General features: G+C 43.1%; 1 protein-coding gene across 2 annotated transcripts; it reads left to right on the forward strand.

The window, feature by feature from the left end:
- The first annotated feature begins 689 nt into the window (after window positions 1–689).
- On the forward strand, window positions 690–20,592 carry MSANTD3 (Myb/SANT DNA binding domain containing 3). Of its 2 annotated transcripts, none has more exons than XM_072959841.1 (3): window positions 690–974; window positions 11,998–12,448; window positions 19,407–20,592. In XM_072959841.1, exons 2-3 carry the CDS (start codon window positions 12,031–12,033, stop codon window positions 19,814–19,816), a joined length of 828 nt encoding a protein of 275 aa, XP_072815942.1. In that variant the 5' UTR covers window positions 690–974; window positions 11,998–12,030; the 3' UTR covers window positions 19,817–20,592. The 2 variants fall into 2 exon arrangements, with proteins under 2 accessions (XP_072815942.1, XP_072815943.1); XM_072959842.1 differs by lacking the exon at window positions 690–974 and adding an exon at window positions 1,022–1,157.
- Window positions 20,593–27,600: the final 7,008 nt, after the last annotated feature.

A 27,600-nucleotide genomic window follows, 5' to 3' on the forward strand; every position in this document is an offset into this window, starting at 1 on the left:
GAGATGGTGTGGTTGCTCAACACTGTTAATGTAATAAATGCCACTGGATTGTTTACTTTAAAGTGATTATTTTTATGTTGTGTGAATTTCACTTTAATTAAGAAAACAAGAAAAAGTTCAACAGCCCTCTCCGCCCTTTTGAAGTTGGGATCTTCCCAGTAGATACAGGGCAAAAGAAACACCTAGCCCCCATCCTTGTGGGGACATGATAAAAGGTGCCTTGTGCTACAGTTGGATCTTTGTGCATTCACTCATCTGAGCATAAATTCCCAGTTACTCAGCCCACAGCCTCTGAACCAGGTCCTGGGCTGCAAAGGGTACAGCCTAGGGGGAGACACATCCCGCAAATTAAAAAACAAAACAAAACAAAACTCCGTGATGAACCCAGCACAAGAGGGTTGGCTACTCAAGTAGCAGGGTGTCCCGAAAGAAAAGGGGCCTTTCTCAGACAGCGGGCTTGGACTGAGCTGATTCGTGTCATTGGCCGCCAAGTCCCTTGAGACAAATGCATTCTTTTGTTGTTCATGGGAATGAAACATTTTTTTCCAGGCCCTTCAGGAGCTCGTCTGCAAAGGTGGGAAGAAGGAACTCTGAGCACAAGGATATCGGTGCAAGGGAGAGGGGTGGGTAGGCGGGGTCCCCCTGCGCCCCGCCCCGAGCCTCAGGGGAGCCAGCGGCCGCGGCTTGGGGAGGTGGGGACTGCGCGGGGCCGCGCTCCCGCCCTCCTCGGCGCCGGCGGACCCGCAGGCGGCAGGCGGCCCGCGAGGGGGCGGCGGCTCCTGGGCTTTGTGGCCGCTGCGCGCGCGGCGGGGCCTGGCCGGCCGGGGGCGCGCCGCCGCCGCCGCCGCCGCCGCCCGGCGCTCGGAGCCCGTGGCTCTCCCGGTGCCCAGCCTGCGAGAGGAGCCGAGGCCGCCCGCGTTCGCTTCTCGCCGGCCCCTCCCCCGATCGCCGCGGCCGCCGCGCCGCCGCTGCAGGTAGGAGGCTCCTCCGCCGGGCTGGCCGCAGCGGGGCGGGGGCGGGGGCGCGGGCGGGTGGGAGGGAGGCGCGGGCCAGGCGCGCGGGGGCCTAGGGGCCAGCAGGGCGGGCTTCCGGCCCAGGCGCTACGACCCCTGCCCCGCAGGCCGGGCAGCCGCCTCCGCGCGCCACGATGGGACTTGGTGAGTGAGGCCGGCCTGCGGCGTACAAAGCTCCAGGGTGCGGACCTCGGGAAGATTCAGCGGCGTACCCAGGGTCGGGGGACTCTGGATCCCCGGGGACAGAGGAGCCGCTTGGGAGGAATCCAGATGGCCCGCAGTGCCGAGGTCTCCCCATCCCAGGGTCCCCACTGTATGCCGAGCGCTGTGCTCAGCGCTTTTCCGTACTTGTCTCCTTTAAGACTCCTTGTGCCCGGTCCAAGGGTGTAATGGGAGGGGACCCCCCACTCGGAGGCCGAGGGCCGAGCATCACACTGGTGCCCGCCTGACCTTGGGAAAGCACCTTTACTCTGAGCCCTTGGATGCTGCTTCTGTAAATGGGGGTGAGGTGGCGGGGGCGGGGATGGTGGCGATGGAGTGCCTGGTGTAATGCCTACCCCCAGGTAGTATTGTGAGAGATAATGTGGGTAAATGATCATAGCTAAATTTTGAGCACTTTCTGTGTACCAGGCCCTGGGTACCAAACAGTTGGCATGAGTTATCTAATTAAATTATCACACTGGCACTGTGATGTAGCTACTGTAAATTGCAGGAGTAATCTTTACTTGGGAGTAGAAAATAGTGAAGAATTTAGTCTCCCTATTCTGATTCATGAGATTGGGTGTCTCTTAGGTATGGTAACATTTAAGATTACAAGTGTTCCTGCATTATCAGGAGAGTGGTTATAACATGCAGGGATATATGTGTCACACATTTAAAGCCAGTTAGTAGGATAATATCAGGGCCAGGGGTGTACATTTCAGCATGTCAGATAAGTCAGTTGTGTTACCAAGGAAATTGTTGAATGTTAATTCAAAAGCACTGTTCCTGAGTTAGCACTGAGAACTGCTGTGGGAGTTTGGGGCCAGTGAGAGGCAAGAGGTGGATTGGGAGGAGAAAAGAGGATTCTGAAGTTCTGGAAGAGAGTATGCAGGAAGGGGCCAGTGTCTACCATCTCAGCAGCTTTCTGGACCAGCATTCCATCCTGCTTTTAAGAGATCAGGCATCCAGCCCTTAGAGACCAGGCCTCCTGTCTGGGACTGGGAGGGAGGGGGCAGCATCCTGGGGAGAGATCACTGGGTTGTCCTCTTATTCCCAGGCCACCCTAGAAGTATTCAGATGGGTTGAGAGCCAGATGATGGAGCCTCCTAAAATGCCATGGTCTCTTCTCATGAGTCTTGAAAATTTTTTAATGTTTGAAGAGATTGGTAAGATACTTAAAATACAGACACCTAAATGATGTAATGAAGGATTGTGTTTTGAATACAACTATATTCACTTGGTTAGAGAAGCAGGAAATTATTTTGGGGTTCAGTTTGGGGAGAACTGGAAGGCTTTGGACCCTGAAGAAGGAAAAGACAGGCGGGAAGGCCCAGGGACTGCACCTTGGGGAAAGACGGTAGAAGAGCCGAGGACTCCATAAGACCCTGTGCAGAACACCAAAACACCCTGCTCAGTGTTCCGCTACCCAGGAGGTACCCCTTCCTCTCCCAGTTTGTGATGGTGTCTTACTTGAGTGTAGTAGAAGGTCGGGGCTGCACTCAGGCTGCCTTTCCTTTTGAGTGAACAGGAAAGGCTTCTTGGATAAGGGTTATTTTATTTTATTTTTAAAATTTATTTATTTTTAAAACTTTTTGGGGGGGTAATTAGGTTTATTTATTTTTTAATTTATTAATGAAGGTCGTGGGGATTGAACCCAGGACGTCGTGCATGCTAAGCACAGGCTCCACCACTGAGCTATACCTTCCCCTGCGGGGAGGGTTATTTTAAAACCAGGCCTTGAAGGAGAGGGTGTTTGGGCACATGGTGATGGTGAGAGTAGGGAGCAGTGTGCCTAGTGGAAAAAGCAGTTGCTTTGGAGAGACAGTGAGGGTTTCAAATCCTAGCTCTGCCATTTCTCAGCCATGTAATTTTTTTGTAAGGCTAAAACAATGTTTTTTTCAATGCCTGGTAGGGAACTCAACAAGCACTAGGACCTTTTTTCCTGTCCGTGGTGACATTTGTTTAACACTTGTCTGCTGAGCACCAATCTTATGCTGAGTCATATGCTTCGTGCCGGGGATACAGAGATGAGTCAGAAATTATGTATTTCCCTTAGGAATTTCCCAGTCTAGTAAGGGAGACAGACACAGTGAGCAAATTACAGAAAATATGGGAGGTGCTGCAGTACAGTCATATACAACTGGCAGTGAGCTCACAGAAGAGTATCTCATTCATTTTGGATTCATTCAGGGCCAATCTGCCTCTTTAACAAGATGAGTATGAGACATTATCATAGAGGTTTTGAACACTACACCACCTCCTAATGTCTACCTTTTTTACCTTTGCCTTGTCTTTGCCCTGATATTCCATCTCTTTAAGAAATCTAGTTGCAGTGTGTGCAGAGTTTGTTAGCTGCCTCAAACTCATTTAGGAGGACGCTGTTATAAAGAAAATAAATGTAACAGCCTGGGTGTTAGTTGAGGAAGGCTTCCCCAAAATTTCATGAGAATTAGGCCTTGAGAGATGAAGGTCTGCTTGGCAGACCTTGGGGTAAAGGCTTCCAGCCAGAGAAAGCCCCATGTCCTGAGGCATGAGAACACAGCAGGTCCAAGGGCATGAAGGTGAGTTTGGTCTGGCTGGGTTGAAAGATACATGGAAAGGGTGGTTTGGGGTGGGATGGAGGGGGCACTGTAATCGGAGCAGATCTGGAAAGGTCTTGAATGCCATGTGAGCAATTTGGACTTTATCACTTCAGCAGTTGGGGAGATGTCAGGGTTACACGCAGGACAGTGGCATCATCACCGTGTTTTAGGAAGAACCTTCTGGGAGCTGTGTGGAAGAGGGGCTGGAAGTCTGGGAGATCATTTGGGAGACTTTGGACCTGACCTCAGACAGAGGCAATGAGCATGGGAGAGAAGGGATATTGAGGTAAAACGTATAGAAGGTTTTGATGACTGGTTACGTGTGATTGAAGAGCACATTGAGGTTTCTGCTTTGAGCCAAGTTAATGTGGCTGAAATCACCAGAAATCAGGAGGTTTGTGGGTGGGGAATAATTTGTTTGCTTTTGGAGATTTCTGAGGTCCCTGTAATGGACACCTAGATAGAGGTGGCTGGTAGACAATTGGAAATGTGTGTGGTGCAGAGGAGAGGATGGGGCTGGAGAGAGGTTCTCCCTGACACCCCTACTTTCTTTTGAACAAACACCAAGAATCGACTGTGTGCCAAAGATCCAGATAAAATTTAGTTCCAAGCCTTAGGATCTCACGCTCAGCTAGGGGAGACCCTCGAGCATATGGATAGACTACAGTACAGAGTAATTCTGGCAGCTGTAGTAAAAGGTAGATATCTGGGACCCTTGGCCCAGAGATTTGAGAGATGTTGTTGCTGAAGTGGTGGGAGTAGAGGAGAGAGTGCACACAGATGGAGTGTGAACACCTACGAAAGGGGACTTTCTTTGCTTTTTCTTTTTTACACAGCTGGAACATTGATTATAAGAGTACAGTGGTGTAACATGGGTGCTGATGGGCGGCACGTCTTTGTTCTTTCTTTCACAAGGGGACTTTCTGTATTGTAAAAGCACTTTCTGTGGAGAGTGCTTTAATCATGATTCTAAGGGAATTTCGGGGAGACTGGGATGGGGAAGGGGAGATGGTTTGGGATGGAGCTATGGGGGAGGGGGAGGAAGGGGTCAGGACTTTTAAGACCCTGCCTTTGGTTTTCAGAGGGAACTGTGGGGGTGGGAGGACGGGCGGTGGGAGCTCTTGCCTTAAACACAAGGCTGGTTCTGCTGACAGCCACACTTAGACACAGATGGTAAAAATAAACACTTCCCAGTTACATGGTTGCCTGAAGTGGGTGGTGAAGGCGAAGAGGGAGAACATTAGAGGAAGCAAGTTTAGCGCTAAGTTTAAGGCTGGAAAGCCCTCTTAAGGAAGGGAAGAAGTCGGAGAGGGCACAGGTGAGTGGACATCCTGGGCAGACCAGTCTGAACATGTGAGAGCAGGGGCTTGGGAAGGTGTGTACAGGAACAGTCATGTCTGATTACTCTTACCTCTGGATGAAATGAAATCAGAAGGCATCACAGTTGTAGAGAGGCTCTTAAAAATGTGGCATACAATTCAACGTACAAGAAGAAGCCAGGAAATGATTTTTGTTATGATAAATCCTTTATAAAAGGAGAAATTTAAGATAATAGAACATCTAGATATGATTAGTGAAAAATGGAAATGGCGAGCCGGTTAGTTTCAACATATATTCCACAAATATTTATTGAGTGTCTCCTGTGTACTTGGTGCTCTTCAAGGAGCCAGGGCTACAGTAGTGAACGAGAGATCTAATCACTTGCTTTAGACATACACTTGGAACTACTTAACCTTCTGAGTTAAATCTGGGCATGGGTCTTAAATTGTCTAAATTGCTGAGATCACTTTGTTCTGTTGCAGTGTTCTTTCATTGGCTAGCAGCTCCACTAGCCTCGTAAATAATCAGAAACTGCCATCCATGTGCATTTGGCAGAAAACTATGGAAATTAGGTTGCAGAAAATCCACTGTAGCAGCAGTGCTAGTATGGACTGCCAGCACTGGATGGGGCTTCAGAGAACACCCGCTTCAGCTTTATAATTTAGAGGAGTCAGCAGTCAGGGAGAAAGGGGGACTTGCCTAATGTCACACAACGAGTGTCAGAGTTAAGAGCAGTGCCCTCGGAGTTTTCAGATAGGATAGTGGAGAAGGCTTGAGGGTACCTAGCAAAAGGGCATCTGGCTGGTGAGAGGGTTCCAGCGAGGAGGTGTGCGGGGAGGGGTTGAAAACAAATCCTGAGGCTTGGCTTTTAGGCCCTCCTCTGTGACTAGGACTCCAGGAAGCCCCGGACTTTTCTCTGAGCCTCAGTCTCCTCATCTGGAAAATGAGAGGATTGGACTGAAGTACCTTCCTCATTTTAACATGTTAGGATCTATGTTGTTTCCAGAAGAGGTTGTTTGGGGGACGCTGAGTCAAAACACCAGGATAGGAAATTGCCTCTCATCTCTTTAGAGCAAACTAATCACCCATAACCTCTTTTTAAACCCTGGGGTTGGGTAGGGGGTGCAAGCTCTCTGGTGTCTTTTCTTTCCTTATCCTCTTGAACCAGGGCCCCACCCTTACGATCTCATTTGATCTTAATTACTTCCTTAAAGGCCCAGTATCCAAATACAGTCACCCTAGGGGTTAGGGTTGCAACAAATGAATTTTGGGGGGGGAGGGTACAAACGTTCCGTCCATAACAGATGGATTTTTAAGGTGGATATTGAGTATACTTATTACAGCGCCTTCTGGTGGTTTAGTCAGTGTTATTGTTTTGGAAATTATGCTGATTGCTTCCTATTTGTTCGTTTGTGATATTGGAATCCTGCTCTGTTATTTCATTCTGTCGCTGGGTCTTTGCCTAGCCCAAGAGGAGCTTCCGTTGCATTTGGATTTTGCTATTTTTATTTGACCATTTTTACTTTAATGCAGGTTTTGGTATACTGATCGTTTTATCACGTATGATACTCATTCTCTGTATGGGAGGCAGTTTTACATCTATATCAAAATACACTCATTCGCTAAATTTTGCCGAGGGCCCACTATAGGAGGGTCTCTGGGCTGCTTGTACTACAGCCACACAGAAGGGTGGGTAGCACTCTGTCTAGTGGAACAGCAGATGGAAAAGATGATCCATACTGAGCAGAGTTGGGGGGCTGGGAGGGGCAGTTTCTAATAAAAGCTGATGTAGCAGAGAAGGCTTGTTGTGTTGTCATCTATAACCAATTATGGACATTCCTGAGCAGTTTTAAGCTAGAATGTGTTGTCTAGCCTTGAAGTTTCTATTAATAAGCTTTGCCCAGAGATCTCTTTCTTCAGGAAGTGTTTGTTTACTTAGGACTGTCAATCAAGTGCTCAAGCAGAATGTTAGTGTTCAGTTCCCCTGAGGCGTGGACCGTTTTAAAGCTCCATGTTATTGCTGCAGTTACTTTTCAAATATGCATTCTCCTCAGATCAACAGTGGAAATTATTTCAGAACTCTAGTTAGAGTGAAAGAAGTGCATCTGGGGCAGATGAGGGGATGTGGACTCTAGGTTTGAGACATAGAAGGGGGAGGTGATGAGAGTAGGGAGGGAAGGAGAGGGGAGGGAAAGAGCCTACAAATGGAGACAGAAGCAGATACAGCTCCTGCTAGGTAACTCTAACCTAGGACTTTGCCCTGCTGATAATTAGATTACTAATTGACATGTAATTTGAGCAGGGGCACTAGGAGCTGTCACTAGGTCTGAAAGAAGAGGGCTGGGCCAAGAGAGAGCAGCATGTGTGTGGAGTCAGACGGGTCTGAATCCTGGTTCTGCTCCTTACTATTTGTGTAACCACAGGCAAGTTACTGAGCCTCACTTTTCAGATCTGGGAAATAGGAATAATAATTGGTTAGTGGAGATAAACAGCCTGCTTCATGAGGCTGTTGGGGATCCATAGGGGACCTTTAGGGTGCACCTTCTCATACCAGAATCCCTTTAGAGCCCTGCAGGATGCAACCACATGGCCAAGGGAGGCCTGCTGTTCTACAAAATTAAGCAAAGTAAATTGGTAACTCTGGGTTTACTTAGCTAGTGATTAAATAACAGTTTAGTTAATAGCCTATTAATGGTCCCCAGGTGTTGGTAATTTTGAGTATTTGCTTTTGAGAGCAGTTGTATAATTTCTTCCAGTACTTTCATAAAGTTTCTTTTTTTTTTAACAGTGTAAAAAACGATGCTCTTAGGGGCTATTTTTGGGAGAATTAAATGATATAGTGCATATTAAGCAGTTAGTATAGTGTCAAACCCACAGTAAAGGCTCAATAAATGTATCTGCTATTGTCATTATTGCTGTTATTAGAGACTCAGCTGACCATACACTTAAGGTCCTTTGTGAGTTTAGATTCCCCACCATCCCACCACCACCTGCTGGCAGCTAGTGGTACTGCACACATTGTGAGAAAGAATTATTAAATTGCTTGAAACTATGTAGTTTCAATTCCACTAAGTATCACAGGGACTTTGTTCTGTCAGAGTGTGGCTTATTTGCCTGAGAGCTGCAGTGCATATATCACTAAACAATGAAGGGACATTTCTCATCTCCCCAGCTGGCATAGATTTAAAAAATGTTAACAGCAGAAGTCAATGAAGTGGGAACGTCAATTGGTACACCAACCCTGGAGGACAGATGGTGATGGAACAAAAGTCTTAAGTGTTTTTATCTTTTGTGGCAACCATTCCTCTTCTAGGAATTTATCTTGAAGAAATAATCAAGGATAGAAAAAAAGATTTATTTAGAAAGAAAATATATAATGTATAAAATAGCGTTACCTGTAATAGAACAAAACAGGGAACAATCCCTTTTCCATTTGTGAATCAGATTCTTAGTCTTCATGACAGTGATTCTGAAAAGGAGTGGGGCATTAGAGAAGGTAAACATCTCTTGAGGGCAGAAGAGTTGAGATGGGCATTATTTCAGAATCTGCTTTGAGGGCTGTGTAGGTTAAGAACATTCAGTACACGTATCGATTCTGTAGTAAAAACTATAGGACATAAAGTTGGACATAGACATCTTGGCAGATAGAGATAATACAGAAAGATATCTTGTAGGGAGTGTGTGTTAATAAATTTCAGTTTGGGAACATTGATGTATAGGATATAGGAATATTGATGAAGGTGAAAAATTAATTTTTGACCTTTGGGGAAGGAGGGGCCTGGATTGGATCATCGTAGGAACATTAGAGCAGCACGACTAAAGCCCAGGCCTGGGAATTTAGGGGTGCAGGGACATGTCTCCAAAGATAAATCCCCCCTTGTTTAGCTTTGCCCAAGATCTGAGGACCAGACCACCTTTGACTTGTCTGAATCTTTCGATTTCTGATACTGCTGTGTCCATGATGAACGTGAGGCAGGTTATCTTGAATATGGAGACACTGATCACGCTAACCTTAATTCTGGGGGGGAGGTGGTGTTTAGTGGGAGGCCCTGATCAGGTTCTGCTGCCCTCCTGTAAAGCCCACATTCCACGGCCTCAATTTTAAGGTTCTCTGATCTGGCGAGGTCCCTTCCAACCTGAGGTCTAACAGATTTCAGTTATTTACAACTACAGTAACCTCTCCCCAGGGGTAGCTGACTTGTAATACTGTGATTTTAAATCGGTGTGCTGTAAACTTAAAAGCCACAGCCTTTCCCTACTTTTTATTATGGAATTCCTGAAACGTGCACAAGGATCAAGAGAAAAAAATTCAGTGAATCTTTGTATACCCATCATCCTTGTCAATATTCAGATGTCCCATTTTTGGCCAGTGGGACTCTTTTCAAGTTAGTTTCTAATTCTTTTGATATGGGTTGGTCAGTTTCAAATGGACTACATCATCAGTATCTTGATGCTTGCCTGTAATCCTGAAAAAATCAGAGGCTTAGGGATCGTAAGGAGGACTGGGCATGTTGGCCCTTTCCACAAAGGGGACATGCACCATTTGCTTTATTGCTGCATTCTCTGTTGCTTAGCTACATTCTTGCCATAATGTGTCTGAGATTAATTTTTGTTGGAAGTTTCCTGGGATTAAAAGGTGTAGGAAAATGTAGGATCATAAAACACACATAGGTTTAGTGGACTAAGACATTTACTAAGCACCTATTGTGTGAAAGATGCTGGTGCAGCACTGGGGAGGATGGCAAGATGACCCAAGGAGTCATGGCTGAGTAATTTGAAGTCACCCCAGGTGAAAGCCCAAGAGATAGCTGTGAAATGATAATCGGAATACCAGACTTTTCAAAGCCTAGAAGCAGAGAGTAGAACAGTGCTTACCAGGGACTGGAGATAGAGGGTGGAGGAAATAGGGAGATGCTGGTCAAAGGGTACAAAGTGCAGTTACATAGGATGAATAAGTCTAGAGATCCAATCTATGGGAATGATGACTATAGCTGATGATACTGTGTTGAATATTGGAAATATGATAGAGTAGCTTTTAGGCACTCTCATCACACACATAAAAGGTAACTATGTGAAAAGATGATATTTAGTTTGATTGTGGTAATCATTTCTCTATATCAAATGAAATTTATATATGTTAAATATGTACAATTTTTATTAAAAATGTAAAAAAGTATGTAGACTTTAATAGTGATAAGGGAGAATACATCATTTCAAATTTTTAAAATAAAATTGATACCTCTTACTATAATGTGAACAGAGATTTTAAAGGAATATGTATAATAAAAATGGCTATTTTTTGGTATGTTTAAAAAAATGATTAGAAAACTATTAGGACAGTCCAGGTTCTTGACTTCTCAGGTCACCATCTTTGTGATCTTGTGTAATCCATTTCACCTTACTGGCCCTTAGTTCCCTCAATTGAAAAGAAGGATAAGGAAGATGTGGTAGTATATGTACACAAAGGAATATTATTCAGTCACAAAAAGAAGGCTATCCTGCCATTTGCGACATCGATGGACCTTGAGGTATTATGCTAAGTGAAATAAGTCAGACAGAAAAAGACAAATACCATATGATCTCACTTACATGTGGAATCTTAAAAAAAAATCATTGATATAGAGAACAGATTGGTGCTTGCCAGAGATGGGGGTTAGGGGGAGGGAATGGGCAAAATCGGTAAGGTGGTCAAAAGGTACAAACTTCCAGCTATAAAATAAATAAGTCCTGGGGGTGCAATATACAGCATGGTGACTATAGTTAATAGTATTGTATATTGGAAAGTTGCTATGAGAAGAGATCTTAAAAGAAAAAAAATTGCAACTGTGTGGTGATGGATGTTAACTAGACTTACTGTGATGGTCATTTCACTATACATATATTTATATAAAATCATTGTTATGTACCTAAAATATTATAATGTTACATGTCAAGTATATCTCAATTTTAAAAATCCATTGGTTAGTAAATGGATATAGACTGTGCTACAACTATAAAATGGAATATCATTCAGCAATGAAAAGGAATGAAGTATTGATATGTGGTACAATGCAGACAGACTTTGAAATCACTATGCTCAGTGAAAGAAGAAAGTCACAAAAGACCTTATATTGAATTACTCCATTTATATGAAACGTAGAGGGGAGAAAGTGGTGTTGGACTCAAGCTCTAAACATCCAGGCCCTTACACCTCTGAAATTATCTAAATTATTTACAAAGAACTGTACACTTGTAAAAGAGGCCCTTAGACCTTAAGGATCACAGACTCCAAACCGTCATTTTAAAGATGAAGAAACTGAAGTTCCTGTAGGACCATGGACCTATCCAAGGTCACAGAGAGATGGAAATGTCAGATCTTTTAGGGGTGATTTCTTGATGATTCTAAAACCTTGATAGTATTTACATTATCTGTTGTATTTGACCACACGGTGGCTTCTCTTGCCTTCAGCTGTGACAAAACTTTGAGAGAACTGCCTAACATTATGAATTTGGGGAATTATCAGTTCCCTAGCACTAAGCAGAAATAAATGATCACATTAGAATTCCACATAGATGTTCCAGCTTTTCTTTTTTGGCTGCTCTGTACCAGATAATCACAAAATGGCCAAGATCTACAGCAAAGGACCTACTTGAAAATCTGCTTTTACGTAAAACCTCATTCTTGGTAAACTTTAAATGTTTTTTCTTTTTTTTTCTTTTCCCGTTTGTCTGTGTGTGGTATAATTATGAACGTTTTCTTCAGAATATCATAATTCACCATTCATGGAAAAGAAAGTATTGGATGTCAGAGAACGGAATCGAGTCAGGGATTAAGCTTGAGAGATTCTCCGACGTTTTTATTGCTAGAGTTAGTAATGATTGTTTCAAACTTCCTGTTCCAGGCTAGCTAACAGCCAGAAGAAACATAGTGGAAAATGCAAAACAACGAAATTATAAAACCTGCCAAGTACTTCTCAGAATTGGAAAAGAGCATCCTGCTTGCTTTAGTAGAAAAGTACAAGTATGTGCTGGAGTGTAAGAAGAGCGACGCGCGAACTATTGCCCTCAAGCAGCGCACCTGGCAGGCGCTGGCCCACGAATACAACTCTCAGCCCAGCGTGTCCCTGCGGGATTTCAAACAGCTGAAGAAGTGCTGGGAGAACATCAAGGCTCGGACCAAAAAGATTATGGCCCATGAGAGGAGAGAGAAAGTGAAACGGAGTGTCAGCCCGCTGCTGAGCACGCACGTCCTGGGGAAGGAGAAGATCGCCAGCATGCTGCCCGAGCAGCTCTACTTCCTGCAGAGCCCGCCCGAGGAGGAGCCCGAGTACCGCGCGGATGCCGCCGCCCAAGGTATGGGTTCCTGACGCCAGCTCGCACGTTCCCCTGGGGGGCCCGGTGCACGGTGCAGATTTCAAATCCTTAATTTCGAGGGAATTGATAAAAAAGAAACTTTCCCATCAAACTTGCCTTTCCCAACTCAAAACTTCTGACTATACGAGATGCTCAGGTCATGTTGTGCATAAAAACAGAAGCTCTTGCTTACCTCCCATGCCGTCTCTCTTAAAGAGGCCTCACTTATCTCTTAATTACCTAAGAAGGGAAAATAAGGGGCTCCATTAAAATAGTTATTAACGAAGTACCTTAGTTGCTTATCTCAACGTATCTCAGATGTATGAAAGAGAATTTGTTTGAGGATTTGTATTTATTCCCTCGATCGTATTTTTTTATTTAAAAAAATTATGTGCAAAGTACTGCCGTTAAGTTACTCAAAAGGCCACGTGAAGAAAGTGAACTATTTCAAACTTAAGAGAAGTACAGAGACTAGGGTAGCAAACTTCCATGGAACAGTCACCCAGATTAAAAACCAGCATTTGTCCCATTATAATATTGTGATCTATAGTTTTGGTTTGTGGCACTCCAGGAAACTTGAGAAATTCTGGAAAAAATTCATTTTAGTTTTAATATACTTCCAATGAAAAAAGAAAAATATATCGTACATAATTCCTAGGGAAGGGAGAGACTGTCATATAATCAAGGCTGTAATGAAAGTGTGTCATGGCTTTAAAAAGTTGGAATTAAGGGGCTGTTAGAAATGTCTCCAGGCAAAGGGAAGATGAGAATGCATGCAGATTAACTGTTGATGACTCCTGCCTCTTGTAAGATAGGAATGGCCAGTTTATATAAAGAGTCATTGCAGTTTGTGGAAAATATACCTTGAAAGCAGAGGAGGATTCTTGGGAAGGCCAAAGGGTTGCTCATAAGGTGCTCCAAGTACCCAAGAAGCATTTGCCTTGGAAAATCCAATTTTTGTCTTGCAGGATGAGAAATTCACTTATTAGTGTCCCCAGAGTAAACTGAGCTCTGAGGGACTGGTTAATTAAAAGTCACTAAAAAATTATTTAAAACTAAGAATGTTATCCTTGTAGGGTGGAAAAGATAATAACCAAGCGAACAGAATACATGTTTTTGATTAGCACATTATTTTTCCCTGTTGGCAGATCATCCTGGGAAGTTAAATTACAATCAATTTTTTTTTTTTTTTTTTTTTTTTTTTGCTGATCATTGACTAAAGTTAAGTCCAGGGGGCAGTTGGGCAACTGTTGCAGTGAATGTCAAGAAATCCATGCATTGTTTCCCAGGGTAGGAACCCTGTGGCTGAGTTTTGATTCTTGGGTTCCCCTGCCAGGGCACCTCCCGGAAGACAGTGTTTATGTGGACACTGCCAGCTCTCTCTCACCTCTCCTTGCTGCTGCTTCTATGGTGGAGGGGCCTGCTGCTAAGTGACAGTGTCCTTGCTTTGGAGGTGTTTATAGCTTCAGCTGGTTCCTCTCCGTTATGCTGGCCTTGGAGCAATTCAGTGTCTGTGAGGCAGTGAAAGGGGAGGTGCTGGTGGAGGGAGGGAGGAAGGTGAATCAGCAGGGCTACTTTTCAAATTGCTTATATTCCCTGGGAGATGTTGCCCAGGAAGATGCTGGTGTGGACTGCTTTCAGTTCACTTTGCAAATCTTTGATCTGGATTATTGCATATTGATTTCTTAGGGTTATTCTAAGAGGACAGTTTTATTCCCCACTTTCAAATTCTAGGGTAGGATCTAGAAAGTCCATTACACAAAATTTTTTCTCTTTCTTTTTAGAGGAGATGATGTAATTCATTTAGTCATAAACAGAATTTATAAATTTCCAGCAAAAAGGGAATAAATATGGATTCTCAGTGTCCTTCCTGTAGGGACGTTTGCTAGACAGTCACTTGTAAAAGAGATTTATTTTAAATTGGATGTTTGTATGTATATGACAGGTGAGACTTCTCTTTTTGCTGGTGATTATTTAAGTACAGCCATATGCTGTCTGGTTCCTGTTTCCAGGTCAGATCTGGAGGGAGGTGGAGAACAGGGCTGCTTTGCCAGTTGGGAACTGTGTCCAAAGTAACCTGTTAACTCTAGTAGTTAAATACTGAAACTCTTTCCGTACAGTACAACAGCTTTGAGTTTACCTCACTCATTTTGCATTTCAGTTTACTTTTAAGAAAGAAAAAGAAAGCTGGAATTGTTAATCATCCCTTCTGGGTCTTGTTGGGAAAAAGGTTGAAAACCTGCAATAGGGTTATGACTCTCATTCCATTGTGTGTATTTTGATACAGGGACTAGTGTGTGTGCGTGTGTGCGTGTGTATCGCTAACGCTGTGCTGTCCAATACAGTAGCCACAAATCACATGAGGCTGATAAGTACTTGTAATGTGGGGAGACTGAATTGAGATGTGCTCAAAATATACACACTATATCTTGAAGATCTAGTACCCCCCAAAAGAATGTAAAATATCTTACTAATATTTATATTGATTGAATGTTAAAATGATAATACTTTAGATATATTGGATTAAAATGTATTACTAAAATTAATTTTGCCTCTTTTTACCTGCAAAGGTGGCTATGAGAAAAATTTTAATTACATTTGTAGCTCATATTATATTTCTATTGGACGGCTCTGTTATAACACCTTATAGGGTGCCTGGCAGAATTAGGTGCTCAAAGATTTGTTGGAATTAGTTAGACAGGAAGGAGCCTAGCAGTATTCCACTAGAGGCCTCCCTCCAACTCTTTCTTGTGTGAGGTGGTTTAAACTGTGTCTTCTTGATCACTGTCCCCCACAAATTCTTAGCTTTGTCAATGACTTTCTTAAAATGTACATCTGTATTTGAACACAGTATTCTTAAAATTTAACACTTCGGAATGTATTTGTAAAAATATGGTATTTTCCCCTTAAATATATTAGAACTTATACCCTGTAGACTTAGGATATGTGATAACTTGGCTTTGACACCCATCTTCCATTATCTTTGGGAGAACAGATTAGCAGAACAAACTAAGGGAGCCAACAAAATTTGCTAGGGGTGCTTGGGAGGGTAGGATGACCAAATGTCAAATACATTTTAAAAAACTAAGCTTTCAAGTAGCACTCAAATATCTTAAGAGAACTTACCTTTAATTTCATGTGCTCTTGTTTCTCTACTATAAAGCTATAATCCACTAATGCAAACGCAGGTACTCAAAGCTATATTAAATAATGCAAGCATTTTTTAATAAATTGCATTATTATTACTGTTTAGTCCAATCCTGTTCTTTTGGGGTGGGATCTCCAGTGCAGGGGACTGACATATTTCCAGTCATGGCACACAAGCATCATTAGTCTGGAAAAGCGCTTTTTTGTGTGTTACTTACATGTTTATTCCTTTTTTATCCCCATTCACCCAATTTCATTCTTTTCTCCTGCACTCTGATCATTCTAACGTGCTTGCATAGTCTCTCACATGTTCTTGAAAGCATGCGTTGGTGTTGTGTGTGCATCTGTTTTAAATTTATATAGACTAAAAATAGTGCTACAGATACCATTCCTTTTTCTCCTGCCTTTTTTCACTTCGAATGTTTTAAGATCTGTTCCTATTGCAGTGTGTAAATCTGATTTGTTTCTCTTAGTTGGTGCATAATATTCCATATGCCTCAACCATATCTTGTTACCCATGTCTCCGGTCAGTCCTGTTTACTTTGTTCTGTTGAGAAGAGCTAGGCTTTGGCATGTATGCAGTTTCCATCCCATCTTTTTCCTGCTATAGGAGGTTTTCCTGCTGAGATTAAACTTAGTCAAATTGCCCCAAGTGGAAGAATACCCCCTTGATTGTGTTTTCTGATCCCAGGAAAGCCTTCAGGCCTTCCTGTCCATTTGGCCCAGGATCGAGTTGGTTTTCTGTTTCAGGTGGTTTTGTTTTACCTGGGAGAGAGATTGCATCGTATGGGTCTGCAGCATGTGGCTATTCTCAGGATAGTCATTTTCCAATTAAAAGGAGATTCTCCCCATCTCAACACTAGCTTCCATTCATTGGAGCTAATGTTTGTGTGAAGTTAATTAACTACTCCATCGGGTTTCTCTAGTTTTAAGCCCTAGCTTCTGCTAGAGTCTTAAGGGGCCTGACTTTTTAAATTTAAAATATGTATGTTAGCACACATTTAAACTAAAAAAATTAATAGTTTTAAAGTAGAGTCATTTCTCTGCTCCCAGATATAAACATACTATCTTCATGTTCACAAATTTGGAGATGAAAATTTGGAATATACAACCATTTTCTTAATAATAGATGGTCTTGTAGTGGATACAACTTGGAGGCTGTATTTCAAGATACGTAAGTGATCAGCTGAGCAAGCAACATAGTGAGAGGCTGGGTGTTGTAGTGGTTGAGCTTGGACTTTGGAGTCATGCAGACCTGAGTTGGAGTCCTGGTTTTTCCAACTACTTAAATAACTTTGGATATTGTGTTTGGTTTTCTATAATAATACCTCCCTCAGAAGATTGTTGTAAGGATTAAATCAGAGTGTTGCAAAGCACTAGCCTAGTGCCTGGTTAGCTACTCAGAACATGGCAGCTGCTGCCATCATCATCATCATTGTCGGAATGCCCCTAACACCAAGAATTACTGAAATAAAAATGAGCATTTAGAAATTGGGAGAGATGAGTAGCATTGCTAAGGTGTGAACTTCAAAGACTCAGAGGAGTATCCAGAACTATGATCTGGAATGAAATCAAAGAGAAAGAGGCTAAAGATACCAAAAAAACATCTAATGTATCCAGTCTTCAAAGAAGACAATTTCAGATCTGAGACTGGAAAGGAAATGGATGAGGTAATCCTCTTTGCATCTGATCACATCTGACGGACGCTATTCTCAGTGCCCAGCCTTTCCCATCCCTTTGTCCCGTGCCTCAGCTCTCCACTCAGAACACGTTCTTTCTACACAGTTGTGCTGCGTTGAGAGGGATGTGAGCCATTGCAGCCGATTCAGCCCGCACACGTTTCTTATATGCTCAGCAGTGTATTGGGCCCTGGGCTGGGTTCTCCAGGAGGATGAATTAGAGGCAGTCTCTGTCTTCAAAGTGTTCAGAGACCTGAAGGTGAGGTAGTTAAACCGCCAGTTTTAACAAGTTCTCTGCCAGAGGCAGGCTCAGAAGGCAGTGGGAGCCCTGAAGGAAGGACATCTAATTGGGGCTACAGCTGCTGGAGCTGGAAAAGATTCCTAGGGAGACATTTTCATTATCTCTGGATGACACAGAAGTCCTTTTTAACCTTCTCTTTCGAAAGTAAGTTTTTACCTTTTCTTTTATCTTAATTAGGGACTAGTTATGGTTGTTACCTAACCCCTTGGAGTGAAATCATCTAAACAGTAGCCATTGTCCTTTTATTAACGGAGTGTTACAAGTTAGGTTCCCCCAGTAGCCATTAACATTCCCGGCATCCCATCTTCTGGAATAATGGAGCGGACACAATAATGTAATCAAATCTGTTACTAAATTGATATTATTTTTCTCCAAGGAGATGATTCTCATTATTGGAAATGTAAAGCTTCCCAAGGAAGCACTGGAATCACAGCTAGAAGGCTCCACGGGTTAGTGGAGTTAGTGGTTTCCTTATTGAAACTCCCTAATTGACACTCATATCATTGCCCTATAAAATTACTAGTGCAAACATGGCACCACCAAAAGTGACATCCTTTTGTATCCATAAGCTTTTATCCTCTTGTGTTCAAAGCTTCAGCCTATCAATATTTACTAGGCATCCACTATGTACCAAGCACAATAATTGGTGCCCACGGATAAATGAATAAGGCATGGTCCCAAAGTGTTAAGTGTTAAGTGTTGTAACAGAAGAGAAAGGAGAGAGCTGAGGTTTCACGGAGCAAGTGGCATTGATCCTGAATGAAGTACGGGTTAGGTGGGAGACTGGAGTAAGAGTGTGTATTTGAGTGAGGGGCTGGGACAAATAGTGAGCCCAACTTCAAGCTGAAGGAGCAGTGAGACAGAATTATGAGAGCGGAAAAGCATGGCTTTTAAAGATTGTGGTAGGATTGAAAGATACACAGGGTATTTTGAAGAGTAAGGCAAGAAAGATAAAGGAAGATCAGAACCAGATTATGAGGGTTTAGGGTGGACTGAAAATAGAGCCAAGGATAGGAACCCCAAGGGAATATTTAAGTCTGAATCCTGAAAGAAGACCTCAGAAGAAACAATCAGAGAGGAGGCTGTAAAAAACTTGGGAGAGAGCAATAGTTCAGAAGCTAATAGAGAAAGAAATTTCAAGGATTGTCAAGTGCTTGGGAGAAGTTACACAAGAGGGACAATAGAACATGTCTTTGGGATCTGAGTACTGACCCCCGATGGCAGTGCTAGAGGCAACCGCCAGATGTAGGAGACTGAAGGGAAGTCTGAGGAAGTTAAGCCAAGGAGTGTAGGCTCATCTCTCAAGGAAGAACCTTTGTAAGATGGCTCTCCAGGGGAGGAGTTAAGATCTGTGACCAGGACCCAGAACAATGGTGCCTTTGTGGAGACTAAACAGAAGTGTTCATGGCTGAATGAGAAACTGACAAAGGGAGATCAGACTGAGGGGGAACTTAAACCCACCGTTGGCCTCGTACGGAGGTCTTTTGCTCCCTGGGAGTTGGGCACATTTCATTTTAGAACTTACATCAACATACCAAGGTCTCTGATCCTTGATAAGCACGGTCTCTGACTATTGTTCCTGTCGTTCGCAGTGCCAGGAATGACCTGATGAATGAAACCCTTTATCATTGCTTCTTAAGGGAAAATTGCTTTTGCTTTATGGGTTTTTAAGAAGTCAGATGATGTAGCAAGGGTTTCTGTAGACGTGCAGACCAGAGCAGATGCTGTGTTAGATCATCCTGTAACGGGGGAGCCTGTCATTTGAAATAGGATTGATTTACTCTCTGCCTGTAAAATCTTTGAACATATGTTTTCTGCTACTGTTTTTCAGAATCATTTGCTGTTTCAAATAGAGAACTGTGCGATGATGAGAAAGAGTTCATACATTTTCCAGTATGTGAGGGGACCTCTCAACCTGAACCCTCGTGTTCAGCTGTCAGAATAACAGCCACTAAAAACTACAGGAGCAAAACCTCTCAGGAAGGTGCTTTAAAAAAGATGCATGAGGAAGAACACCATCAACAAATGTCCATCTTACAGCTGCAGCTGATACAAATGAATGAGGTGCATGTGGCCAAAATCCAGCAGATAGAGCGAGAGTGTGAGATGGCAGAGGAGGAACACAGGATAAAAATGGAAGTTCTCAATAAAAAGAAGATGTATTGGGAAAGAAAACTACAAACTTTTACCAAGGAATGGCCTGTTTCCTCATTTAACCGGCCCTTTCCCAATTCACCCTAAGACTGTGGGGGTGGCTCCCTTGTAATTAACCTGTGTTGGCAAAGAAAGTCTGGAACGCGAACGTGCGATCAGTAACCTGTAACAGCTACAACTAGGAAAATTAGAGCGGTAGTAGTCACTTACTTAAGAATATATTCAGGTAAACAGCTGCACCCTATGTACCCCTGAAGTGGCAAAGAAGCTGTTAGAGTCTCCTGAAAATTATCGCTATGAGTGCTATCATTCCGAATGTAACGTCTCTTAATTAGAATTCATACAAGAACCATGTGTGAGTGTTGTTGTTGTTGTATTTTTTAAATCAAATGCAAGTGTGACCATAAAGGAGCGTGGCTGGTTTTTGCGGGTGGTTTTTTTTGTTTGTTTGTTTGTTTTAATAGACAGCAGACCTTTTCTATCCAAACAAACACCCTCCCATTGACAGTGGCTGTCCAAGAGGACACACGTTCCTCCAGCGATGATGCTGTTGCTCAGGACTTGCCAGAGGTCTTTCCGGAATCTCCACAAGAGCTGTGGCACACTTCTCATTTTTTCAGTGTCATCTTTTGAGTGTGGATTTCCTGTTTTCAAACAGCCCAACCTATGGAAGGATTTTTTTTCCTAATGTGGCTCATAAACTGCCTTTTAAGGCCTTCCTTTCCCCAGAGAGGAGTTCCAAATAATGTCTCCAACAAGGGTAGCTTTGTTGGAATTAAGGGTGTAATTGCTTTGAAGGAGAAATGTTCATTTAGATTTCTACATTCTGTCCTGCTTGTTTTATTAAAAGATAAGACTTGCAATTTTATAGTCACACACTGTATGTTTTTCAGAGGTGCTGTCTCCCCCACTGTGCTCTAGTTTTCGCCTCCCCACTGTAGAGTCCTCCCAGCTTTGTACCACCGGGTTAATGGGTGCCCTTGATTTTCATCTTCAGCCACCTCAGGAAATGCCCTTCCCTCGCCGTGCTCCTGGTGCTAGCTAATAGGAATGCTGCGTAGTTTGCATTACACAGTTAGCATTGGGCTTTTGCAGAATCCATTACCAGTATATTTGGGACTGCGATTGAGAAATGGATATTTTGCCTGAGTGTGGTATAGCTTCTCCTGTAGCCTAATGTTGAAAACAGCCTTGAAAGTTAGGCACAGCAGTAGCTGGAGGAAGCTAAGTGACACTTCAGTGCCAAGGCAGGTCAGCAGTTTCTGAGAATGAAATTTCAAGGCCACGTGGGGGGCGAGGGAGAGTACGTGTGGCAGAGGCTGCATGGGGCGTATAGGACTGGCAGTGAGGGCCTGAATTCTGAGCTTGGCTCTGCCTCAAGTGCTGTGTGACCTTGAAGAACTCCATTTAGTTCTTGGCCCTGGTGTTTCCTGTCTGTAAAACAAGGGAGCTGGTCTAGATAACGTTCAGCATCTGCTGTGACTCCTTGACTGTGACGTGGTCTGCACGGTCTTGAATGGGCACCACTAGCGTCATCACTGTTCAGAGGGCAAGGGCCAACAGGGAGAAGTTGTTTACTGTGTTGGCTGAGCGTCCCTCCTTTCATAATTTTGGAATTTGGGCCCAGGATACTGTAAGCTTAGTAAATTACGTACATATACATGTACTGCATAAAACATAAATGGCTATCAATTTATTTTATACATTGATCATATTTGAAATATCTTAGAGGAGCTGGTTATTTAAAGGAACACTGGGAAGACTAGTCTCCTTTCAAAGGAAGGATCCTTTTTGTAAGGATCTGTATTCTTAGTTTTTACCAAATGGACCCTTTAGAGAAGCAGCATCTGGAAAAAGCCCCAAGCTTAACTGATTCATGGGAGACATTAGGGCAGGGACTGGCAGGGCCTCAACACAGGTGTGAACTGAGAAGAGCTTGCCTTTGCTTTGCCTGTTGCTCCATCTGGGAATCTCCTTAATCTTCAGAGTCTGGAGTGGGGCCTGAGACTGCATTTTGCACAAGCTCCCGGGTTCTGCCAATTCAGCTTGTCTGGTCAACACGGGACCCTGTGAAGTTTTCACTTTATTCTCCAAAAGGGCCATTGGGTTAGGTATATTTTTGTGCACAACATTGTGCTGGATATTATTCCTCTCAGAATTTACCACCTAAGCACACAAATAACAATGTAGAACAACACAAAAAATGCTCACGTACATAATGGAACTATAAAAAGCATCGAACTAATTCCTAACTGAACAAATAAAAGCTAATTAAACCAGCAGGCTCAAGTACCTTGTTCTACTGTTAATGGTATTTATGAGTTTATACCAGTTTTCAACCTTGGCTATGCATTAGAAACTGTATCTTATAAATAATTAGTCTCACTGGGTCCCACTCCCAGGGGATTCTGATTCAGTTTACCTGGGTTGGGGCCTAGTTCTCTATATTTTTCGGAAGCTTTAGAGGGGGATCATAATACACAATTAGGACTGAGAATCATTGATGTAGAGTTCACAAATGTGTCTCATTTGGTCCTTACTCCTGTGAGGTCCTGCAGAAGTGAGGAAATGATGCTCGGAGAACTACCTGCACCAGGCTGAAAGCTAGCGAACGGCAAAGCAGAACCTCAGTCCCAGGCCTCTCGACCCGAAAACAAATAGCCCTACCTGCTAGCCCCCCACGCCATCCCTCAAAGCTGTATCAAGGATCTGCTGTATCCTGAGAGCCAGATCACATATACAGGGTACTTGTAATGCCTCCACTCGTGAACAGGTATATCCCAATTCATTCTAGTTTTGAGCAGTTCCTTACCTGAGGTGGAAATGCAATAACCGTTTCTTATAGGTGTTGTAGAGGATTGATAGATCAATATTAAGACACAGTTCACCATCCCCCACCCTGCCAAATCATGGACCCAGCCCAGTATGGGAGGTAAGACATGTATGCATCTGTCATGTGCTTGATCAGTGCACATCTTCTAGTGCATGTGTATCTCGGAGCAGGGAACAAAGAAGCTTGAAGGAAGGCCTCTTGGAGGAGGTGGCATTTGAGCTAAGTCTTTAGAGTTGGTATTTTTGGCTTGGAGATTCAGAAAGGAGAGGAACTTCACTAGACACGAGGTCCTGTTGAAGATTCAGGATGACACACACAATTGGGAGAACATGGGGAATTTCCAAATTGGGCAGTAACCTGATCAAAATTGTGCTCCAGGAGGAAGATTAGAAGATGGAACTGAGTTTAGAGAAGAGTGTGAGTCCAAGAGACAAAGCAGGAGTGTTTGGCCCCTGTTAGGATGAGATAATAGGAGGACCTGGAGGAGGCTGTAGTAAAAACGAGGGAGACCCATGTGAAGGGCATTGCAGAGTGGAATCAGGTTTGGCAACAGATTGCGTTTGTTGGAGGCAGGGGTAAAGTTTTAAAGCTAGATGCCTGAAAGAATGATGCTGCCAACTGAAATAAACAAAGAATGCATTTCTGGCTGACATCCTGGGAGAGCCCTAGACACAGACTACTGCAGTTGTCTCTTCAACGCCAGCACACCTCCTCCCTCTGCCTCTTTAGCTATCACCCCTTTCCCTGACTTCTGTCTCTTTAGCTGCCATGCTGCCTCTTCCACCTGTTCAGTGGACACTTTAAACCCTCCCTGCTGAGTCCTCCACCCCACTCATTTGGTGCTGCCTCTGCCATCAGTATCTCCATCACAGCTGGTGATGCGTCAGTCACCATCTCTTGTGATAGCTTCACACTTGAAAGATCAAAAAAGATTACAGTTGACCTTTAACAACCAGGGGCTAGGGGTCCCAACCCTCCCCCAGCAGTGGAAAATCTGTGTATAATTTTACAGTCAGCCCTCCGTATCCACATCTGGGGATTCAGCCAACCACAGATGGTGTACTGCTATGGTACCCTTTTATTGAAAAACATCCAAGTGTAAGTGGACCTGTGCAGTTCAAACCCGTCTTGTTCAGGGGTCAACTGGGTATCTTTACCTTGAGCTCCAATTATTTTCTAGTTGGCATCCACAAATTTCAGGGTTTCTTTTTGTGTGTGTGTATGTGTCCCATGGGTAAAGATGCCTTGGCTAAGAGGTGCTGTTAATTCCCATGTTTGCCTATTACAGCCCCTTTACAAATCTGAAACATAGAATCCTACCCTATTAAGCACAAAACGATTAGGAAATATCTTAGGAATTTTTCAAGGAGAATCATAAAATGCATTGGCCTTTTTTTTTTTTAAACAAGAACGAGGATGGAAGAAGAGAGGGCATGGTGGGGCAGTGCATTTCAGTTGTCAACAGCTTCTGCAGTGTCAGGTCAATTACATCAGCACTTGGTTTAGACCTGGGGAAAGGAATGGTTCTGCCTCTTAGGAATGTCAGAAGGACCTGATAATTACATTTGGCAAAGACATGAAGAGTGGCTCTGTAATGTCATTGCTAAGAATTACCCTTTCAGTAGCATCTCTTGATGTCTGATCTGTTCAGATGGAATGACACTTCTTTTCTGCTGTGGCTTTCCTTTCTGTCGGGCTACTTCCCAGCTGGTCCTCTTATTCTTGTTCACCCTTACTTCTATATCATTCAGGTTTTCTCTTCTGTCTTCCTCCTTCCCAGCCCTGTTTCTCCAACCCTTCCTTCTGCTCCCACAAGAGTTTCCACTCTCCCCTGTTTTAAGAGTTGGAGTCATGTGAGAATGTGTGTGAAGGAGATACTTGCCAAAAACCAGCAGAGCCGCCATTTATCAATAAGGTGAAATGTAGCCGTTAGATGAGCCAAAATATCAACCATCTACTTCCATGTTGCATCTGCTACTTTTGTGTTGGTGGGACTCAGAAGTCATGGGAGAGGTCACCAGTGATTGGTGACTGCAACAGATTCTTTTCCTAATTGTGCTATATATTATGCCCTTCAACACGACTTACTAATGTCTGCCTCAGTTTCCCCATCTGTGAAAGTGGTGTAATACTTATCTACCTCCCTTGAATGTTGTGAAGATTAGTCTATGTTAGTCAAGCACTTTTGAAATAAAGAGTGATTGTTGTAAAGCATTTTAACATTATTGTTGTCATTGTGATATGGATGCCCTCCTGTAGAGATGCTGCCCTGTAGGGGACGTACCTACATATACCATGGTTTAGGAACACCCAAGATAGAGGATTTCCATAGCAGATACAAGGGTGTGATTTTTTTGTGAGTGAAAATTTTCAACATGGCATTTCCTTAAACAGCCCTTTGGTTCATTTCGAATGAGATTCAATTATAGAAGAGTGATTTATGGAAGATTTTTAAAGAACATATCTATTGAACCTCCATTACCTGATATAATAGTTGGGTTTGCAAGCTGATTATTAACCTAACAGTGCAGTTTATCATCATTAGGTGGAAAACTTCAATTTCTATATTATCCAGATGCCCAGATAGTGCGTGAAGGTTCTTTCACTCTTGCCGCTGATTAGAATGGACAGAATGGTGATCCTGCTTCTTGTAAGTCAGAGGATCGCAGCTCCAGTTTCACTTGCAAAATATCCTCACAGCACTGCCAAAGGGGGACAGGGGGCAGACTCACCATGGATGTCCATCAGAGTTGGGGGGGTTCTCCAGCCATAAACTTGGGCTCCCTTTCTTAACTCCTGCTGACTGCTAAGAGATTTAATTAGGTTCTGGTTTTGAGTTTTCTGTTTTATGGGTTTGTTGGGGAAAAATTCCAAGCCCAGTTATTTAAAAGAAAGTGGTTATTTTTAATGAAAAGGACACTTGTTATAGTGGAAATACTGTAAGTAGCAGCAGAAAAAATTTCCAGTTCCTTTTTGTCTCATTATCTGGCTTAGCTTCTAGAGTGACCAAAAAGGAAACTCAGGCTGGTCTTCCACTGGTGAGGTGCATGTGTATCTAGATTTGTATCCTTGAGTGTCAGAGAGTGTCTTTGGATGGGCTGGGACTACACTTTCTGCATTAATGGAGGGTAGTCACTCCAGTCATTCAGCCATTGGGAAATCTGGGGGGCTGCTGGGGCAGATCTGCTCTCATGTGGTCACTCTGAGCCCCAGACTGAGGGGGCAGGAGCTGTCCAGGGGAAGCCCTTCTCACTGTAGACGGGAGAAGTAGGAGAGGGCAAGCCCTCCTGTAGAAGCATATTTCAAGTTTCAATGTCAAACCTGCTAATATCTCCTTGGCCAGGGCAAGTCATGTGGCTGATCCAGAAGACACAGGGAAGAAGTAGACGCCTCCGAAGAAGGTGAGGGGAGAATGTGAATATTTTGAGCAATTATCTCATCTACCACAATGTCACAAGTGGGAAGGCAACGAGAGGGATCCCAAGGAGTTGAGACTATATTATAAACTGAGGAACAGAGACTCTAGAAGGGAATGCAGCCCTGTTCCCTCCTCTTGCTCTTTTTTTTTTTTTTGGAGGAGGGAGGCTTTTAAACAGTGATAATAATAGAATATATGTCATAGGGATGTTGGATTAAATGAGTAATAAGTATTTAGTTGTATATATTTAGAACAGAGCCTGGCACAAAAACTGTAAGTTTTAGCCTTATTCTTCTCTCTTAAGGTCACATGGCTTCTTAGGGTCCAGAGAGATTTGAACCCAAGTGGCCTGGCTCTGGAGCTCATGCTTTTAAAATCAGAATAGATAGCCTTTCTGTTCAGAGCCTGAGCTCAAACCTTTGCTTTGCAAAGAACATGGCCTCTTGAGTATTAGACCATCATCTGTAAAATACCTACTTTCCAAGATTCCTATAATGATTATATAAGAATACAAATAAGAAAGGGACACATAAACTATAAAACCAACTCCCCCCGCAAATCCCTAAACCTTTCTTCTGATATTCTGTGTTACAAGACAGTCCAAGACTCTCTTCTCCTATCACAAAACTTCATCTTAATCTCTCCTTCCAGCCTCCGCACTCTGTGAACATCCCTAAACACACTCATCATCTCTCGGTTTCAGAGCCAGGCTGTGTGAAATTACTTCTGCTGATCCCTCTACCTGGAGTGCTCTCAGCCTCTCTACAACCTCTTCCCATCACCTATGCTGCCGAAGTGTCACCCATCCTTCAAGGTCCAGTGATATCAGGATGCACTCCTGTAACCTGGACTCTGGTTCCAGCTTTGCTGATAACTCATCACTCTATTGTAATTTAATTTCCTTGTTTATAAAATAAGGGTGTCGAAGGAGAGGAACTCTAAATTCCCTTCCCCTATTCTCATTAGTCTAATTCTGAAGTTAAACTATTTTTTTCAATGTAGTGCATGTAACCCGAGTTTTCAATTTAGCGTTCTCCTTACAAGATAATGTGTACATAAATGGGATTCAAATGATGCATCCAAGTGGATCAGCCCCAAGGTTGAAAGTGCCATTTGTGAAAGTTATTGATATTAGCGTAATGATTGTACTTAAACTGTTTATAAAACAGTTTAAATATAGGCAATTCAAGAATTTCTATATAATGGGCACAGAAAGGTTGTTGCTTCCCAACATGTAATTTTCCTAACAATTCCCCAATAATTGGCTGCTGTGTACTTTTGCTCTTCTAAATCGTCCACTTCTATAGATTATAGAATACTTCTATTTTCCAAATTGCCCAGTTCTAAAAGGCAATAATGTGCCCAGAATATATAGATTTTTGTATGTGCTTTTAAAATTCCTATCAGTTGACAATATCTGTTGTAAATATCCAGGGCTGCCTGAAAAAACTACTTCAAGTGGAAGGAAGTTAGCATTTATTGAATATATTCTATGAGTCTTAAGCATGTTCATTTATTATTTCATTTTATTCTTAAAATAATCTGGAGGAATAGGTAATGTGACTCATATTTTATAAAGATAATGAAATGAAGCTTGGAGAGGTTAAGTGACTTATTCAA

Source organism: Vicugna pacos, chromosome 4 (assembly GCF_048564905.1).
Source record: "Vicugna pacos chromosome 4, VicPac4, whole genome shotgun sequence".
NCBI classification, from domain to species: Eukaryota; Metazoa; Chordata; class Mammalia; order Artiodactyla; family Camelidae; genus Vicugna; species Vicugna pacos.

Coding starts and splice junctions, on each gene's coding strand:
- MSANTD3 (XM_072959841.1), top strand. CDS start 12,031: ATGCAAAACAACGAAATTATAAAACCTGCCAAGTACTTCTCAGAATTG. Junction 12,449..19,406: donor CGCGGATGCCGCCGCCCAAG/GTATGGGTTCCT, acceptor ACTGTTTTTCAG/AATCATTTGCTGTTTCAAAT.